The following is a 19,458-nucleotide window of genomic DNA, read 5'->3' as shown; positions in this document are numbered from 1 at the left end:
GAAGCTGTGGGTAAAACAGTACCACCACGACCTCTAATATAATGAATTAAAACTTTATTGTGGGGAGCCACTACAGCGTTTTGCACAGTCCTCTCATAGCCACATGCAAGTCCCAGCTTGGAGGGCAGGGCCCTCCCAGCACAATTATAGCCAACAGCTATAGTTGTAAGCTTGAACTTATGGTCCAAACACATGGCCCCACCTGCATGAGTGATGTAGGCTTGATAGCGTTCAGGTGCATGTAGTTAAGTAGGATTGAAACCCAGGAGAATGTTGTAAATATCTTGGTCATGCCCTTACTTTGCCTTGTGGCATCTGCTATGAAATAAAGACACAGCTATGTGCGTGGTCACTGTCTCTCAGAGAAGCAGCGTCCCACCTAGATCCAGATTTCATTCTCTTGTCTGTCTTTTCTAAGCCTTTCAGCCGCCCCCACTCAAGTTCACCCTTGGCTATGCTGGCGCGGCACACTTTATAAAGATATGCCACCACGCTCTGAGGGTGGGTTCCTGCCTCAAACCCTGCCCTTACAGGAAACAGCTCCGGGAAACAGCTGGGGGGGAGGGTGCAGCCGTTTCCAAGACAACTGCTGCAGGACTGACTTCCTTCCGCTTGGTCGTGGTTCTGGCCATGATGTTACACCCAGGGTTTTTATATAAGTAGATAAATAAATTCCAGATACCTGCTTCCCTCTGTTCAAGGAGACACTGAAAAAAAAAAAAGAAAGAAAAAAAGGAGGGAGTGAGAGCTTGAGTCACCAGGGGTGGTAGCCAGACTGCAAACAGCCATCAGCCCCTCACCCAGGCTGGCCAGGCACCCCAGTGGGGACCCCCACCCTGAAGGGTGTGTGGCCAGCCTGCAAACAGCCATCAGCTCCTCATCCAGGGTGGCCACGCCCCCCCAGTGGGTACCCTCACTCCATGGGGGCGTGGCCAACCTGAAAACCACCACAGCCTCCTGGCTTAGGCCACCCCACACCCTAAGAGAACCCTCACCCTGATCTGGGACACCCTTCAGGGCAAACCAGCCGGCCCCCACCCATGCACCAGGCCTCTATCTTCTATACTAATAAAAGCACTGACTAATTAAACTGGGAGACCTTCCGGATGTTCTTCTGGACAAAGCCATGGTGGCGGGGCCAAGATAGAGGTGGTTAGAAGCCAAGAGGGGAGGGCAGTTGTGGGTGATCAGACCAGGATGGGACAGCAGTTGTGTGTGATCAGGCTGGTGGGGGGCAGGGTCATTGGGGGTAAGCAGACCAGTAGGGGGGCCAGTTGGGGGCAAGCAGGCCATCAGTGGGGGTCAGTTGGAGGTGATCAGTTCAGCGAGGGAGGCGCAGTTTGGAGTGAGCAGGCCAGCAGTGGTCAGTTTGGGGCGTGCAGGCCAGTGGGGGCCGGGGGGAAGGTGGGGACGAGCAGGATAGCAGGGGGGCAGTTGGGGGCGAGCACACTGGCACAGGGGGCAGTTGGGGGTGATCATGCTGGTGAGGGGGCATTTGGGGCAAGCAGGCCAGTGGCAGAGGGCAGTTGGGGGTGAGCAGGTCGGCAGGCAGAGTGGTTAGGGGCAATCAGGCAGGCAAGCAGGCAGGTGAGCGGTTAGGAGCCTGCAGTCCCAGATTGCGAGAGGGATGTCTGACGGCCGGTTTAGGCCCAATCCCTGTAAACTGGCAGTAGGACATCCTTCAAGAGGTCCCAGATTGGAGAGGGTGTAGGCTGGGCTGAGGAACACCCCCTCCCTGTGCATAAATTTCGTGTACCGGGCCAATAGTCTATATAATAAAAGCCTAAGCGACCGTTATGGTGGAATGACCAGAATGACTGGTCACTATGATGCGCACCGACCTCCAGGGGGCAGATGCTCAAGGCAGGAGCTGCCCCCTGGTGGTCAGTGTGCTCCCACAGGGGGAGTGCCGCTCAGCCAGAAGCTGAGTGCACGGCTGACGAGTGCAGCAGTGGTGGCTGGCGCTTCTCCTGCCTCTGCGGCAGTGCTGAGGAGCAGCAAGCCGAGCAGTAAGAAGCAGCAAGCAGGTGGATGGTAAGAAATGAGGGATCCCAAACTGTGAGAGGGATGTCAGCCTTCCACCTTAGGCCTGATACCCCCGGGCCTAAGTGGGCAGACAGGCATTCCCCAAGGGGTTCCGGACTGCAAGAGGGCACAGGCTGGGCTGAGGGACAACCCTCCCCTGCCCCAGTGCATGAATTTTGTGCACTGGGCCTCTAGTCTATCTACACTAATAAAAGAGAAACATGGTAATTAGCGTACGACCGCTACCTTTCCCATTGGCTAATCAGCGTATCTTTATGCAAATTAACTGTCAGCCAAGATGGTGGCCGGCAGCCATGCACTGAAGCGAGCAGGGAGGCTTGCTTCCTCCAGGAACTGCAGACTCCAACGTTCCCCGCCTCACTTGGCGGACTCTCAACTGCAACTCTAAGCAACTATTACTATGTTGCAAATAAGAAGCTAAACAAAACTGGCTTTCAGTCAGCCCCAGACCGCAACATTGTATCCATGTTTTCAGCAGCGAGGCCTCAGAGCTAAAGCTGGCCGAGAATAAAAAAAAAAAGAAAGAAAGAAAGAAAGAAAACAAGGAGCAGTTGGGAGCTTTTAGTCAACTGCCAGCGGGAAAACAGCCCTCAGCCCCTCAGCCAGCCTGGCCAGGCACCCCAGTGGGGACCCCCACCCTGATCCAGGACACCCTTCAGGGCAAACCAGCCAGCCCCTACCCATGCACCAGGCCTCTATTCTATATAGTAAAAGGGTAATATGCCTCCCGGCACCGGGATCAGCGTGACAAGGGGCAGTGCCCAAACCCCCTGATCAGCCCTGCTCTGTGCCTGACGGGGGGGAGCTCCCCAATCCCCCAATTGCCCTGCGGCTCTGTGTGTGACAGGGTGCAGCTCACCAACCCCCTGATCGGCCCTGCTCTGTGTGTGACAGGGTAGAACCATAACCTCTCCATCGGCCCTGCCCTGAGTGTGACAGTGGCGGTGCCCCAACCCCCTGATCCGCCCTGCTCTGTGGGTGATAGAGGGTGGCACCACAACCCCCCTCCACGGGCCTTGCTCTGTGTGTGACAGGGTAGAGCCATAACCTCCTCATTGGCCCTGCCCTGAGTGTGACAGGGTGCAGCGCCCCAACCCCCTAATCTTTCCTGCTCTGTGCGTGACAGGGGGTGGTGCCTCAACTCCCCTATAAGCCCTACTCTGTGAGTGACAGGGGGGAGCTCCTCAACCCCCTGATGGACCCTGCTCTGTGAGTGACAGGGAGCAGCTCCCCAACCCCCCTGATGGACCCTGCTCTGTGAGTGACAGGGAGCAGCGCCCCAACCCCCCTGATGGACCCTGCTCTGTGAGTGACAGGGGGCAGCGCCCCAACCCCCCTATCGGCCCTACTCTGTGAGTGACAGGGGGCAGCGCCCCAACCCCCCTGATTGGCCCTGCTCTGTGAGTGACAGGGGGCAGCGCCCCAACCCCCCAACCAGTCTACCCTGAGGGTGGCATTGCAACCTCCCGATCCGCCCTGCTCTGTGCAAGATGGGGCGGCGCCCCAACTCCCCAATCGGCCCTGCTCTGAGCCTGACCAGGGGCTGCACTTAGGGATTGGGCCTGCCCTCTGCCACCCGGGAGCAGGCCTAAGCCAGCAGGTCGTTATCTCCCGAAAGGTCCCAGACTGTGAGAGGGCACAGGCCGGCTGGGGGACCCCCCCCCCCCCCCCCCCGCCCGCAGTGCACAAATTTTTGTGCACCAGGCCTCTAGTATATATATAAAAAGCCAGCAACCAGAAAACTGGAACGACAAGAATGACTGGAATGACGAGTCGCTATGAGGACCACTGCGCTGGCCAACCAGCCCAATGGGAGGCGCGGCTGGCTGGCCAACCTCCTGCAGCCCCCCCTCCACCCCCGAGCCTGGCCCTGCCCCTGATTGGCCTCTCAAAGAGAGCATGCTGCTGTGCTGAAAAGGGTCTTCCAGGCCCCTACTGGGCCAGTAGGAGGGACCCTCGAGGATCAGGTAACATAGCTGGGGTGGTAAGAGGCTCCCACTGATCCATCCCCACATGGGGTCAAAGGGGAAGGGCAGCCCCAATAATGTACATGACTTGGGAGCATGAAGTCTCTTACTAAGTCCTTCAAGTAGGACACTTCCCAGGTCACAGCAGTATTGTCTGCCCACCCTCACCCCGACTCAAACACAAACTCTATGGTAGCAGGGACTTGTGCTGTTCATCACTGCATCTCTAGCAACTAGGATGGCAATTGACCCAAAGTAAGTGCTCAATACGTAGTTACCCAATAAATGAATGAGTAAATTCATCTACTCATCTGCTCATTTATGTATTTGATCATTCACTGTAGTGGAAACATTTTGAGATGTCTTCCCAGCCCACCAGCTCTGAGACCTCTTCGCCAACATGAGTGAGCCTCTGAATGCCCTATTCAACCCAGCCACAGTAGCTTGTAGCAGGTGAACACCTTGGCTATATTACAATCAGATTCTCGAATAGAATTCACAATGTCACATAGATAGGACATGTGGTAGAATGACAACCATCCAGAAAGGGTTCAAGTGCTCTTCACCTGGTGGACCTAGCTGCATGCGGGCAGGGACTGTTGTCTATTTGTGAGCATATTCCCAGCTTCTAGAAAACTGTCAGGTAGAGTCCCAATAAACATTTGGTAAGACAATGAATGCAGAGAGAAAGAATGAGAGACTCAGGCCTGGAAGCTCTCCAGTCCCAGGATCTACTCCTTCTGCAACCTGCTGCTTCTGGCCCTTGGGCTCTGTGAAACACCCTAGGGTCCTCAGCCCCCTGGGCATATACTTTAACAGTTTCCTCATTCTTCAGGGAAATAGGATAACGTAATAATCCATCCCCACTCATAAGTGTGCTTGAACATTACACAATTGTCCTACTTTGTTAGGGCTGCTTAACAAAGTGGGTGGCTGAAGAAACAGAAATTGATTGTCTTACAATTCAAATCAAAAGATGTTGGTAGGGTTGGCTCCTTCTGAAGGCTGTGAAGGAACCATCTGCTCCAGGTCGCTCTCCCTGACTAGCAAACCATGATCTTCTCCATATGGTTCTTCATATCATCATCCCTCTCCAAGAGACTATTTCTGTGTCCAAACTTCCCCCCTGTTATAAAGACAGTTATAGTGGACTAGAGGCCCAGTGCATGAAATTCGTGCTCGGAGGCCGTGTCCCTCAGCCTGGCCTGCACCCTCTCCAATCCAGGACCCCTTGGGGGATGTCTGACTGCCTCTCACAATCCAGAACCGTTGACTCCTAACCGCTCACTTGCCTGCCTCCCTGATCATCCCTAACCCCTCTTCCTGCCTGCCTGATCACCCCTAAACACCTCTGCCTGCCTGATCACCCCTAACCACCTCTGACTGCCTTCCTGATCGCTCCTAACTGCTCCCCTGCTGGCCTGATCACCCCTAACGACCTATGCCTTGCCCCACACCTAGGACCCAGGATTCCTTCCTCTGGCCAGTCGCTGGCACCCTGGACCCAGGCTTCTTTCCCTCTGGCCAGCTGTAGGCACCCAGGACCCGGGCCAGCTTCACAAGGGCCAGCTGTAGTAACAGGGGACCGTGGGAGGGCGTCTTCGCCTGGGCCACAGCCACAGGAGCCTGGGACCATGGGGTGGGCTACTTGTCCCTCTCCTGGGCCACAGGCGCGAGTGCAGCTGCTGACGCCCAGGAACATGGCTCTGGCAGATTGTCCCTCTCCCAGGCCACAGATGCAACAGCTTGCGCCCAGGACCATGGGGCTGGCAGCTTGTCCCTCTCCCAGGCTGCAGCCCCAGCAGCTGGCACCTGGGACTGTGCTGTGTGTTGCTTGTCCCTCTCCCTGGCTGAGCCACTGTTGCAAGTGCAGCCACTGGTGCCTGGTACTGTGGGGCATGCAGCTTGTCCCACTCCCAGGCCACAGCCTGGCTGGTCCCCATTCCTCACTCCCCATTATCAAGAGTCTGAGCCATTACAGCATGATGGCATGAGGGCATGATGATCATTTGCATATTAGTTCTTTATTATATAGGATTAGGTGTAATGACCTAATTTTAGCTAATTACTCCTATAAAGACACCATCTTCACATAAACTCACATTCTCAGATACTTGGGATTAAGTCTTCAGCATATGAATTTGAAAGGGATATAGTTCAACCAATAACTCTAAGAGTGTGAAAAAAGTGTGTATACCACTTAGTCCATAACTGCACATTTATAAAAACATGTACTATGTGTAACACTCTAAAGGCAGTACTGAGTCAGGGTCCAACTAGAAGCCAAACTCTAACCTTAGACCAAGGCTTGATGAAGAGTGAGAATCCAGATCAGATACTGGCTCATCAGATACAGTTCCAAGCTCCTAATAACTGCTGATGGATCCTGAATTCTCCCTGTGGCCATTCTACCCTTCACCATCACTCCAAGCTCCAGACCTAAAGAGAAAGGTTTTGTTCATTTGTCTTTCCCTTGCTTATAGTTCCAAATGGACAAGGAGCTACAACAGCTTCAGAAATGGGCAGAGACATTCCCATGTGCCTGTCCTTGCTGGCTATGGGGGAGCAGGGTCAGCATCATCATTTATGACCCTGACTACATGAAGATGGTCCTGGCAAGATCAGGTGAGACAGAAACCTGAATTGTAGCTGGAGCAGCTCTTTCTGCTTGGGTACATGACCTTGAGTTGATAATTCCAGAATAGACTTGCAGTTCTACCATCATTATCTGAACCCTCTAACAACCACCCTGCCAGCCCACAAGCCAGCTTAAAGCCAACAATGTCTGCTGAAAGGGAATGCTAAAAACAGTGGGGTGGGGTCACTTTTTAAAATTTATCTCTTGTTCTTTTATTCTTTTTATTCCTCTTTTAACCAGATTGAAATGATCAATTGGGTAAATTTTCCCAGATCTAAAAAACCATTTCCTATCCAGTTGGGTTTGGCACCCTCATTGGTGCCTATCCTGAGTCATGGAATGACTAAGCCCCCACAAATAAGTGGGAAGACCACAGATTTCTGTTTCTCTGGCACTGAGGATAGAGACTATTTCTGGCTGCTTCACTATCCTATGGGTGTTCTGCTGCAGGGATTGCTTTCCTGAGCCCACATTAACTATTACAAAAGAGAAACTTGGGATGGGAGATTGAGGAAGCTCTCTTGAGACACATTGCCAGCTGACAATGATCATGAAGGAATAGCCGCCCATGCTCTAGACCATAGCTGATTCAAGGAGCTTGTCCCCTCCAGGTTCCTCCATTGCCCTGTCTTTCCTTTCAGACCCAAAGGCTCATGGTTGGTACAGATTCCTGGCTCCCTGGATTGGTAAGTGTGTGTAATCAGGACTGTTGTTCTTTTGCCAGGTAGACTTACCAAGAGCTATCTCTTTGGCTCACAAAGAACAACAGATAACCAGCACTATATCACCACCCTCATCTCTGAATCAAGCCTGATTTCTCTTCTAATAAAACCTTCACCCCTTCTGGGTGATGGTGATGGCCCCCTTGAAACTCAGCTTCTTCCCATCACTTCTCAGTGCTCTCCAATGTTTTCAGGGTAATATTCATTTATGATCTTCTGTAACCTGCCAACTCTACTTCAGCCTTTAACTCACAGCCTTCGTGATGACATCCAATTTACTTGCTATTTTGGGAAATTCACATTCCTGAAATGTACTGGCCTTTCCTGCCTTTGCCCATCATTTGCTTTCTTCTGACACACTTGGTTCCTCCCAAAATGTCCCAAGTCATCCTGATTCCATCTCCCCTCCCCTGCCACATACACACACCTTTCTGTGGTCCAGGATATGGTTTGCTTCTGCTGAATGGGCAGACTTGGTTCCAACACCGGAGGATGCTGACCCCAGCCTTCCACTATGACATCCTGAAGCCCTACATAGGCCTCATGGCCGACTCTGTCCAAGTGATGCTGGTAAGTCCATCCCTCTCTCACCTGATCACATGCACTCACAGCAGAGCTCATATAGTCCACACTAGGATACGTGTGTCCTTCAGACATCCATCACACACGACCAGCTAGAATAACATGCTCATATCCCACAATGTGACAGAGCTTCCCAAAGTGGATGGGACAGGAGGTACCTGGGCACCAGCTTGGATCCACACTACTTTGGTCATTGCCAAGAGAAAGCAGAACCATGGTAGAAACAGGGTCTGCTCTCCTCTCACCTCAATGTCTTCAGTACAGTGGACTAGAGCAATAGTCATTCCCCTGGTCACTGGTAGGCATGGACAGTGGCAGCTTCAGTGACAGGGTGGACATCCCAGATTGTCCTTCAGGTGGGCTCTGGCCTAGGTGCCAGGGCTTCAACATGAAATGGAGACACTCCATGGAAAGAAATGGAGATTACATCTGCACTCACAGACCCGGATCCTTATCTACCAGCTATGCTCAGCTAACATTTGATGAGGGAAGAAATTAAAGTCCCTGATGCCCTGTCCTTAGGATCCCCAGTACTGGTCTCTTAGGTTACCTCTTATCTTGACATATTTGCTTCCTAGAGTTGAAGTGTATCTATCCCTCAGGTTTAGCTCAAACCCAGGACAGGTAGATTCCCAAATTGTTGCCTGAATAACAATGTTTTCTGGTTTGGCAAATGGTAGTAATGATCAGAACTTATTCCTAAAATTCAAAACTAATTCAGACTCTTATGAGGGAACCTGTTTAATTGTATAATCACAGTTTCTGAGAGTACAATAATCACATTACTAATGTTTGCTGTACAGTCTTAATATGTTATAATGCCTCTATTCAGTACAGTGAGGTATCTGAGAGAGAGAGAGAGAGAGAGAGAGAGAGAGAGCTGCTTAGCTGGGTCAGCAGAGGCCCTCTGGGGGAGCAGAGTAGGGTCAATGTCCCCCTCCTACCACAGGACAAATGGGAGGAGCTCATCAGTCAAGACTCTCATCTGGAGATCTTTGAACACATCTCTTTGATGACACTGGACACCATCATGAAGTGCGCCTTCAGCCAGCAGAGCAGCATCCAGATAGACAGGTCAGTGATAATCATTCAGCTACTGGGCTTTTGTTTTACCAACTGATATGGACTTACTGGAGAGGCAGTTCAGGAAGCTTAGGTGCTCATGAGCACAAAAAGCCAGAGTCTGTCCAGAGCTCCTGACCATAGATAATTCCAGACCAGACCAAAATTGAATCAGCCACAGATCCCTGATCACTAACACAGGGAGAAGTCTAGTTCCTCTGGTTATGAAGGATTGAGGGTCACAAAGGCTGTAAGACAGGAGCAATGAATGTCTCAGTGTCTCTGTACCCACTATTTGGGGAAACTCCCACCTAGAGCCCCACTTCACCTCCCAATACCTTAATCAGTTCTGTGTCTTTTCCCTGCAGGAAATCCCAATCCCAATCCTATATCCAGGCCATTAGGGATGTGAAAAATCTTTTTTATTCTCGAGTGAGGAATTTCTTCTACCAGAACGACATTATCTACTGGCTGACGCCTGATGGCCTCCGGAGCAAGCGGGCCTGCCAGATCGCCCATCAACACACAGGTTGGACTCCACCTCCTGGGCTGCTCCCCTCCTTCATCATGCACATCTCAAAGGGACTGGCCCTGACCTCTACTGTCTTTTGGGAGCTAGGACATACCCCACTGGATACGTACCAGGTGCAGGGCTTGGGAACCAAAATGTCAGGGTGCAATGCTCTGTCAGGTTCCCATGCAGGGGGGCAGTTAGGGGGCAGCTGGTGTTCACATGTGTCAGCACATAGTGATGTCACCCTCACCAAGCAGCATTCAAGCAGAACCTACTCCATGGGTGTGCTATAGAGGGGAGGCCTAACTTGCAATCAGATGGTGCTAGACCTCTCACCACTCATGTGGACACCTCTCCCATACCCATCCTGATTCACTGGCACCCATATTGGAGCAGGGTGAGGGGCTGATGGGGCGGCTGTGGGTTGCTCTTTTGGGGCACCCAGGGCCCTCCACTCTGCCTGGGAACCACTGTTCTGCTACAGACCAAGTTATCAAACTGAGAAAGGCACATCTGCAGGATGAGGAGAATCTTGAGAAGGTCAGGAGAAAGAGGAAGTTGGATTTCCTGGACATCCTCCTCTTTGCCAGAGTGAGTGTCTGTAGAAGGGACCTGAGGCTTTGCCCAGAAGTAAAGAGGACGTGGGCAAGCTGTGCACTCTTACCTTCCTTTTCCAGATGAAGAATGAGAGTAGCTTGTCTGACAAGGACCTCCGTGCTGAAGTGGACACATTCATGTTTGAGGGACATGACACCACAGCCAGTGGCATCTCCTGGATCCTCTATGCTCTGGCTACTCACCCTGAGCATCAACAGAGGTGCCGCAAGGAGATCCAGAGCCTCCTGGGGGATGGTGCCTCCATCACCTGGTGAATACTCAGGAGATGGGAGAGCCCTGCCCACCCAGCTAGACAAGAAGCCCTGGTCTGCCTGGGCTCTGCCTGCCTTCAGATTGGGCTTCATTCATTCCAGGGATCACCTGGATCAGATGCCCTACACCACCATGTGCATCAAGGAGGCACTGCGACTCTATCCACCTGTACCAGCTGTTAGCAGAGAACTCAGCAAGCCCATCACCTTCCCTGATGGACGCTCCTTACCCAGAGGTCTGGACTTCACCACACTCACTAACCTAGGAATTCTGCCATAACCCGTGGCAGATCAGACCCACATATCCTAGAGCAGTTCTGAACCTCTCTGGTCTAGTTTCTTTATTATTAATTGGGTGCTAACTATATAATTTAGATGAAAAATATAAAATGCCTGGCACAGAGTTGGACCACAGCAAAAGTTCAATAAATATTAGTTCCCCTTCCAACTCAGAGAGAATAAGTCATTTCAGCACATTCACCTAAATAGGTTCCATGCCTATGTGACACCTCACATGAAGAGAATCCTAAGAATTATCATTCTCCAGGACTAGCCTTCCATCACATATAGAATGCACGGTTTTATCCTGCTACAGTAATTTCATTCTATGGCACTGATGCTCTATGATTCTAACACTCCATGTTCCAATCCCAACTCCAGATTACAAGACTCTAGGGCAGGGGTGGGCAAACTTTTTGACTCGAGGGCCACAATGGGTTCTTAAACTGGACCGGGGGGCCGGAACAAAAGCATGGATGGAGTGTTTGTGTGAACTAATATAAATTCAAAGTAAACATCATTACATAAAAGGGTACGGTCTTTTTTTTTTTTTTAGTTTTATTCATTTCAAATGGGCTGGATTCGGCCCGCAGGCCGTAGTTTGCCCACGGCTGCTCTAGGGGCAATTTTGTTTGCATGGTCACATTTATTTGACTCCCCTCCATATCTGAGGTAATGTATGTGTAATTCCTTTTTTTAAAAAAATATATTTTATTGATTTTTTTACAGAGAGGAAGGGAGAGAGATAGAGAGTTAGAAACATCGATGAGAGAGAAGCATCGATCAGCTGCCTCCTGCACATCTCCTACTGGGGACGTGCCCGCAACCCAAGTACATGCCCCTGACCAGAATCGAACCTGGGACCCTTCAGTCCGAAGGCCAACGCTCTATCCACTGAGCCAAACTGGTTTCGGCCGTAATTCCTTTTTGACAAATGCAAAGAACTGTATAAATGGCAGTTAATATAATTCTGACTCAGTCCATGGAATGTTCCTCACAAGATGTTGGATACTTGATGTGGCTTTTTGTTTTTTACTCTAATAGTCTTATTCCCTGAGATGTGAGGGTGGCAGAGACAATCAGTCAGAGGTAGGTGTAGCTGTGGTTTCTTTCTTATGGAATCTAGGCTCTAGGCAAATGAGGGAAATCTGGGAATCCAAGGTCATAGGTCTGATGGGCCAGTCTTTAAGGAGCCCTCAAGTTGATGTCAGAGAGCAGCTGATGACCAGATCTGAGAACCCTGCCATGGTTGGAGGCCACTCTTTAGCTCACCTTTGGTGGTCTGTATCCCAACCCTGCTACGTCCTAGCTGTGTGATCATGGGCAGGTTGCTCGGCCTCTCTGAAGCTCAGGTGTCTCATCTGAACAATGAGAGTATTAGCACCCTCCTTGGAGGGTTGTGGTGAGGATTGATGAGTTAAAGCATAATCTCCAAGGGACTCATGGATGGCACTTGATAAATGTGAGCTTTACCTTGAATTGCTCCAAAAGTAGGCCTTCACTTCTTTCTTCCTCCTCACTCCTGCGTCATGGCTATAGACTCCTAATGTGTGCACATGTGCTTTGCCATGTTCACCCCACCTCTATTGCAATAGGATCAATCCACTCAGAGTGACTCTCATTGTGGCTCCCAACTTTTTGTGCATGCACCTGCTCCCTGCTGGCATGTGTATAATCAGTCTTCTCTCCTCTCCCTGCCCAACAGGAATCCATATCACACTTAGCTTTTATGCACTTCACCATAATCCGAAGGTGTGGCCTAACCCAGAGGTATGGTGGCTGTGGGAGGGAGGATGGGCTGTGGGAGGGAGGATGAGCTGATTTCTCTAGACAACACCTCCTCCTGTGCCCTCATGGATTGGAAGGAGGGGCTTGACCCAACCTGTGCTGGCCCTACTGCTCTCTCTGCAGGTGTTTGACCCTTCCCGTTTTGCACCGGGTTCTGATTCACACAGCCATGCTTTCCTGCCCTTCTCAGGAGGATCAAGGTGAGGCATCCTGTACTTGGGTGGTGAGCATCACCGGGGGCATACCTTGATGACTGTGACCTACACTTATATGGTGTCTGCTGTTATGCCCTTGTATATTGTTGTGTTGAGAAGGAGGCGTTTTTCTATATGTACAAAAGAAAGGTGGCATTTCAGGGCAGGGCACAAACACTTGATCCACTGATTTTCTCTGAAAAGCAATTGCTTTTTGCCAACGTTGGACTGTGTAGACAGTGGAACTATGGTATATAAATCCCACCTCATATATAGAATTTTGCCTACTGTCAATGTCATGGTTATGTGAATGTTAATGTGAAGTCCAACTTTTGTGGGGAGACTGCAAAAATAGAGAGGCACATATTGCTCCAAAACTCTTCAAATGGCTACTTTCCCAATGGCCTTGCACAATTCAGTGTCAATTATTGTTCTAAAGTTCAGTGAGTCCAGCAATTTTCTCATTTCACAAATACAAGTTCTCCAAGTTAAAATTTTTCATACAAATGTAAATTTTAGATTACTTTTCTCAGTTATCAGTAATATTAAAAAGTGGGTTTTTCTCTTCCCACATGGCAGTCAAACCACTGCCTTTTCTCCTTCACTGATCAGCCACTCACTGTATCTGTGACGTTTGTGTGTTTTTGGGTTTCTAGCACCTTCCTTGGCCTAACTGCTCAAGCCCTAATCAGGAATGGTGCACTAGCCCTTTGAAGAGAGTTTCACTCCAATGTCTGCCTCTTTAATTTTGCAGACTATCCTACAAAAGCTTGAATCTATATTGATATTCAAACAAGCATGACTACCTTTCCAGGAGGTAAAATCTATACTAATAAAAGGGTAATATGTTAATTGGACCAGGAGTCCTTCCGGATGTCCTTCCAGAGAAAGCCATGGTGGCCGGGCTAAGGCAAAGGCGGTTAGGGGTGATCAGGCCAGCAGTGGGGCAGTTGGTGGGGGTTAATCAGGCCAGCGGGGGGGAGGGGCAGTTGGGGCTGAGAAGGCCAGCAGGGGGGGCAATTGTGGGGTAGCAGGCTGGCTGGAAGGGCAGTTGGGGGCTATCAGGCCAGCAGAGGAGGCAATTAGGGGTGATCAGGCTGGAAGTGGGGGACATTTGGGGGTGAACAGGCCTCCAGGCAGAGTGGTTAGGGGCGATCAGGCAGGCAGGCAGGCAGGCAGGTGAGCAGTTAGGAGCCATTAGTTCTGTATTACGAGAGGGATGTGCGACTGCCAGTTTAGGCCCGATCCCTGTGGGTTCCTGATTGGAGAGGGTGCAGGCCGGTCTGAGGGACACCCCCCCATGCAGGAATTTAATGCACTGGGCCACTAATCTATACTAAAAAAGGGTAATATGCTAATCAGACCAGGTCAACTGAACATCTTCTGGATGTCCGTCTTCCTTCTGGACAGTTTAGGGGTGACCAGGCCAGCAGGGGCGGGGGGAGTTAGGGGGCAACCAGGTCGGCAGGGGGGAAGTTAGGGGGCAATGAGGCCAGCAGGGTCCAGTTAGGGGGCAATCAAGCTGGCAAGAAGAGGCAGTTAGGAGTGATCAGGCAGGCAGGTAGATTGGTTAGGGGAGATCATGCGATCCTGCAGGGAAGCAGTTAGGAGGTGACCAGGCCAGCAGAGGACCAGTTTGGGGGCTATCAGTCTGGCAAGCAGAGGCAGTTAGGGGAGATCAGGCAGGCAGGTGAGTAGTTAGGAGAAATCAGACAGGCAGGCAGAGTGGTTAGGGGCAATCAGGAAGGCAGGCAGGTGAGCAGTTAGGAGCCAGCAGTCCCAGATTGTGAGAGGGATGTCTGACTGCCGGTTTAGGCCCCATCCAGCAGAGATCGAGCCTAAACCGGCAGTTGGACATCTCCCGAGGAGTCCCGGATTATAGAGAGTGCAGGTCAGACTGAGGGACCCCCCCCGCCCGTGAATAAATTTTGTGCACTCGGCCTCTAGTTCTTTATATAAAACTAGAGGCCCGGTGCACAAAAATTTGTGCACTCGGGGGGGGGGGGGGGGGTCCCTCAGCCCTGCCTGTGCCCTCTCGCAGTCTGGGACCCCTCGGGAGGTAACGACCTGCTGGCTTAGGCCTGCTCCTGGGTGGCAGAGGGCAGGCCCAATCCCTAGGTGCAGCACCTGGTCGGGCTCAGAGCATGGCTGATTGGGGAGTTGGGGCGCTGCCCCCTGTCATGCACAGAGCAGGGCGGATTGGGAGGTTGCGATGCCACCCCTAGTCACGCTCAGGGTAGGGCCGATTGGGGGGTTGGGGCACCGCCCTCTGTCACACTCAAGGTAGGGTCGATAGGGAAGTTGCGGAGCCACCCCCTGTCACGCACAGAGCAGGACCCATCTGGGGGTTGGGGCTCTGTACCCTGTCACACACAGAGCAGGGCCCATCAGGGGTTTGGGGAGCTCCTCCTTGTCATGCACAGAGCAGGGTCAATCAGGGGTTTTGGGAGCTCCCCCCTGTCATGCACAGAGCAGGGCCGATAGGGGAGCTGGGGCACCGCTCCCTGTCACATAGAGAGCAGGGCCCGTGGGGGGGGGGGGGTAGTTGAGGCGCCACACCCTGTCACACACAGAGCCGCAGGGCAATCAGGGCGTTTGGGTGTTGCCCCTTGTCACGCTGATCCCGGTGCCGGGAGGCCTCGAGGCTCCGCTGATCCCACCCGGCAGGGTCACAGATCCGGGTCCCAGACCACAGACAGCCTTGCCTGCTGCCGCCTGCCTTCAGTTTGCAAATTAGCGGCCATCTTGTTGCTTCAGGGTGGGGGTCCCCACTGGGGTGCCTGGCCAGTCTGGGTGAGGGGCTGAGGGCTGTTTTCAGGCTGGCGGGCAACTGAAGCTCCAAACCTCTCCTTTGTTTCTTTTTTTTTTATTCTGGCATTTATTTACCTTCTATGGCTGTCACTGGAGCTGAGAGCTGGCTTTCTCTCTGAGGCTCCGCTGAAAGCAGGTTTCTGGCCTTTGTTTTCTGTATTTGAAACAATGTTGCGACTCCAGCTCTGAGATCCCGGCTGACTGACAGGAGCTTTCTGGAGTTTTGTTTATCTTCTGTAAATGTTACTATGTTTCCAACTGAAGCTCAGAGGCCAGCTAGTGAGGCGGGGAACGTTGGAGTCCACAGCAAGAAAGCCTCCTGTTAGCTTCCAGCTGCCTGGCTGCCGGCCGCCATCTTGGCTGACAGTTGATTTGCATAAGGATATGCTGATTAGCCAATGGGAAGGGTAGCGGTCGTACGCCAATTACCATGTTTCTCTTTTATTAGTGTAGATGGGTTTTATATAGCAAAGTTCCAAAGTCAACACTGTCCAACATTGGCAAGAAGCATAAAAATAAGGACAATCATTACTTTGAGAGAAAACCCACTACTTTGCATATGACACACAGCATTAGAAAGGCCCCTGGTGTGTAAAATATAAAACATAGTTGAAACAGCTGTGGAGCTGGAAAAGTACACTCCAGATGGCCTGCTGTTTGAAAATCTGCAGAGACTACAGAATTCCTCTTGTGAAATAGTAACTTCCATAAACTTTGTACTTGGTTACTAGAAACAAGCCTTTTCTGCCCTAGCTGCTTTGGTTCAGGGATCAGAGCGTCAGCCAAGAAACTGAAGGGTTGTGGGTTTGATTCCGGCCAAGGGAACGTACCATGATTGCAGGGTTGATCCATGGCCCCAGTTGGGGTGCTTGAGAGAAGCAACCAATCAATGTGTCTCTCTCACATCGATGTTTCTCTCTGTGTGCCTCTCCCTGTCCCTTCCACTCTCTCTGAAATTCAGTGGACAGAAAAAAAAACCAACAGGTGTAAGGAGTAACAAAAAATAAAAAAGAAAGAAAGAAGATTTTTCTGAATCCATGTGTCTGTGAATTCTACAAATGGCGAATCAACTTTCACAGAACACACTTTCCAAAAATGTTCTGAATCCAGAGATTGATTGATTGTACCATTTGGTTTCTCCCAGGATTGAGTCCTTCCTCATAGACCTTGGTTTGAAGTCATGTGCCTGCCACTAGAGGGCAGGAGAGCACCAGGCAGCTCAAACCCTAGCTCAGAACTCAGGTTTATTTTTTCTTCTTCTTCCAATGTTAATTTACTTTTTCAATTCAATTGACTCCATTCCCATATAAACATATTTCTTAAGCCTGTGCCTGTGTGCCAAGTCCTGTGCTAGGAGATGGGAAAGATACTGTCCCAGCCTCCAGGAGTTCACAGTCAAGAAACAAATACCTCTACTCATGACACAATATTCATCCATCCTTTCACTCGCTCATTCACTCACTGAGCACACTGTTGAATGTTCCATGTTCCTTGCACTGTCCAGGGCACGGGATGCTGAGGTATTCTTAAGTAAAACACTAATGCTGCTTTGGGAGTCCTGGGAGGAAGGGGTACCGCTAGCAGGGGGGGGTGAGGATGGCATGTCATGGGGATCAGACATGAACATGTGGCAGGCAGAGGTGCAGGTAGGGCATTCTCTGTGATCTCAACAGCATGAGCTGAGCTAGGAAGTGGAGCTGGACAGGTAAGAGGTGAGTGAGGCAACAACCCATGGAGGGCTTTGATGCCAGCTGAGGCATTGGACATGTCCTACCTGTGATTGGGGGCCTAGAAGGGGCTGAGCTGGGTGTTGCTTCAGTGAAGTGTTAGGGGAGGCAAGGAGACAGAAAAGTCCAGGTGAGGAGACTAATGGATGTCAAGGAGGGACATTTCTGAAGTAGAATAGGAAGGCTACAGAAGCTGGTTGACTGAGGGGATGAGAGAGAAGCAGGAATCTAGAACATTCATTGGGAGGCAGGTGGAGCAATTGATTGTCCCAGAAAACTTCCTGTTGCATTTCTGATTTCCACCAGCAATCCCATCTCTCCTTCTCTTTGAGCATTAAAGTCCCAGGCATCCTCCTAGATGGTGAAAACCTGAGTGTGTTGCCTACCCCACTCCATGTCATGCCCTGACCTGGCCACCACATTGTGAAACCAGAAGTTGATTGTGGAAGGAGTAAACAAACTAGTAATTAACTTTGTAGTGATTTCCTTGACTTGATTCAATGACTTAGGGCATTGAATTTCTCTAACAGGATTTCATGGCTGCTGAGAACAGAAGTAGGAGTTAGGAGCTACTTCTGGAAGAGAGATAGGCTTTGTCACAGTTCAGGGGCAGAATGTGAAGCAAGGCTTGTCGGGTAGAAGTGTGTGTGACCTAAAAGGAAGGGGATTGGATTGACTCACATCAGAATGCCCTGTTCCAGGCATGGGCTCAGTGACAGATGCCTGCCCAGCTGAAAACAGGATTTGATACCATTTCTCATGTTGTTTTTCTCATTCTCATCTTGGCCCAGGAACTGCATTGGGAAGCATTTCGCCATGAAGGAGCTGAAGGTGGCTGTGGCCTTGACCCTGCTTCGCTTTGAGCTGGTGGCAGATCCTCTCCGAGTCCCCATCCCCATATCAAAAATTGTGTTGGAATCCAAGAATGGGATCCACCTGAAGCTCAGAAAGCTCCTCTAGTCCTTGTTGGGACAAGGGCAAGCTCTGAGGAACTCCTTCCTGCCCTTCCCTGTCTATCTCTCCATTTCCTGCTTCCCATCTGCACACCTGCCCTTCCACCTGATGTCCTCCTTCCCATCCTCTGCATGTCTGCCCCTTTCTCTGTACTTTTCACTTTCTGCCTGCTTGTGCTTCTCTGGATTCATCTCCTTTAGCTGCTATAATAATTTACCACAGCCTCAGTGACTTAGAACACCACAAATTTCTTCTCTTAGGCTTCTGGAGTCAGAAGTCTGACATGGGTTTCACTGGACCACAACCCAGGTGTGGGCAAGGCCACCCAACCTCCAGGGCTCTAGGAGAGATTCCCTGTCTTTGTCTTTCCAGAATCTAGAACTGCATTTTTATATCTTTGGCTCCTGGAGTCATCCTGCATATTCAAATCCAGCAGCATTTTCAAATATCTTTCTGCTTCTATCTTCACATTGCCTTCTCTTTTATGAGGACATCTATGATTATATGGGCCACACAGATAAAACAGGACATAGTCACACCGGGCAGGGATAGGCCGTGGACATCTTGGGAGCCATTCTTCAGCCGAATTGGTCCCCATGTGACTACCATCAGTCTGCGTTCTGGTGGCCTTCTGTGTGTTTCCTACCCAGTTGTCATCTCCACACCCTCTCCTTTTTCCTTCCTCCTTGGAATAAAGTTTACAACGTCATGTGATGTGTCTGTCTTTTCTTTATCTCCTTCGTCTTCCCTTTCCTGCCACATTTGGTGACTATGTGCTTGATGGTCCCCCTGACCCTGGGCTCTGTTCCCTTTCTACTCCACCAGCCTCTCTCAACCCAGGCCTGTTCTCTTGCTGATTCTGAACATAGGTCCCCTTCCTGTCCCATCCTATGTCATTCCTAGGTCAAGGTCCTGAATGCCACAGGCACACCTCCTGTTGTGATGGGATGCATTCATTTGCCTCCCGATACTGGGGAAGGATCTCTGATTCCTCATGTGGCCCCAGCCTGAGGTTCTACCCCAAATTCCTTCTCTGCATCTCATACCTGGCTCAAGGCCTAATTCAGGCACCAACTTTCCACAAAGCTTCCGTCTGTCATCCTACCACCTCCCCCAGCCAAAGCCCATACACCCAGAGCATGGGGTGACTGTGACACAGACATTTACAATGGCATGAGTGTCACAGATACCCATTTCAAGAGGTCATAAAACATACCTGTGAAATCATACTCCATATTCCTTGACCTTGGCAGTGGTTTCCTGGGTGCTTGCTTTAGAAATGTATTGCTCTATGCATTTTTTTGC

The 19,458-nt window shown here is 50.8% G+C and overlaps 1 protein-coding gene across 1 annotated transcript in view; it reads left to right on the top strand.

The window, feature by feature from the left end:
- Window positions 1-19,262, top strand: part of LOC139003334 (cytochrome P450 4A11-like) — a 29,217-nt gene extending 9,955 nt beyond the window's left edge. Inside the window, exons 2-12 of the mRNA XM_070405058.1 lie at window positions 6,497-6,638; window positions 7,293-7,337; window positions 7,816-7,943; window positions 8,905-9,029; window positions 9,386-9,546; window positions 10,016-10,122; window positions 10,209-10,399; window positions 10,503-10,636; window positions 12,385-12,449; window positions 12,591-12,667; window positions 17,991-19,262. Coding sequence (XP_070261159.1) covers window positions 6,497-6,638; window positions 7,293-7,337; window positions 7,816-7,943; window positions 8,905-9,029; window positions 9,386-9,546; window positions 10,016-10,122; window positions 10,209-10,399; window positions 10,503-10,636; window positions 12,385-12,449; window positions 12,591-12,667; window positions 17,991-18,159 — 1,344 coding nt within the window. The 3' untranslated portion in view covers window positions 18,160-19,262. The remainder of the gene's footprint in view (window positions 1-6,496; window positions 6,639-7,292; window positions 7,338-7,815; window positions 7,944-8,904; window positions 9,030-9,385; window positions 9,547-10,015; window positions 10,123-10,208; window positions 10,400-10,502; window positions 10,637-12,384; window positions 12,450-12,590; window positions 12,668-17,990) is intronic.
- Window positions 19,263-19,458: the final 196 nt, after the last annotated feature.

This window comes from Myotis yumanensis, unplaced genomic scaffold (assembly GCF_028538775.1).
Source record: "Myotis yumanensis isolate MYYU_CA2020_CCGP unplaced genomic scaffold, mMyoYum1.0.hap1 SCAF_2, whole genome shotgun sequence".
NCBI lineage: Eukaryota > Metazoa > Chordata > Mammalia > Chiroptera > Vespertilionidae > Myotis > Myotis yumanensis.
This window is presented reverse-complemented; position numbering and strand designations above follow the sequence as displayed.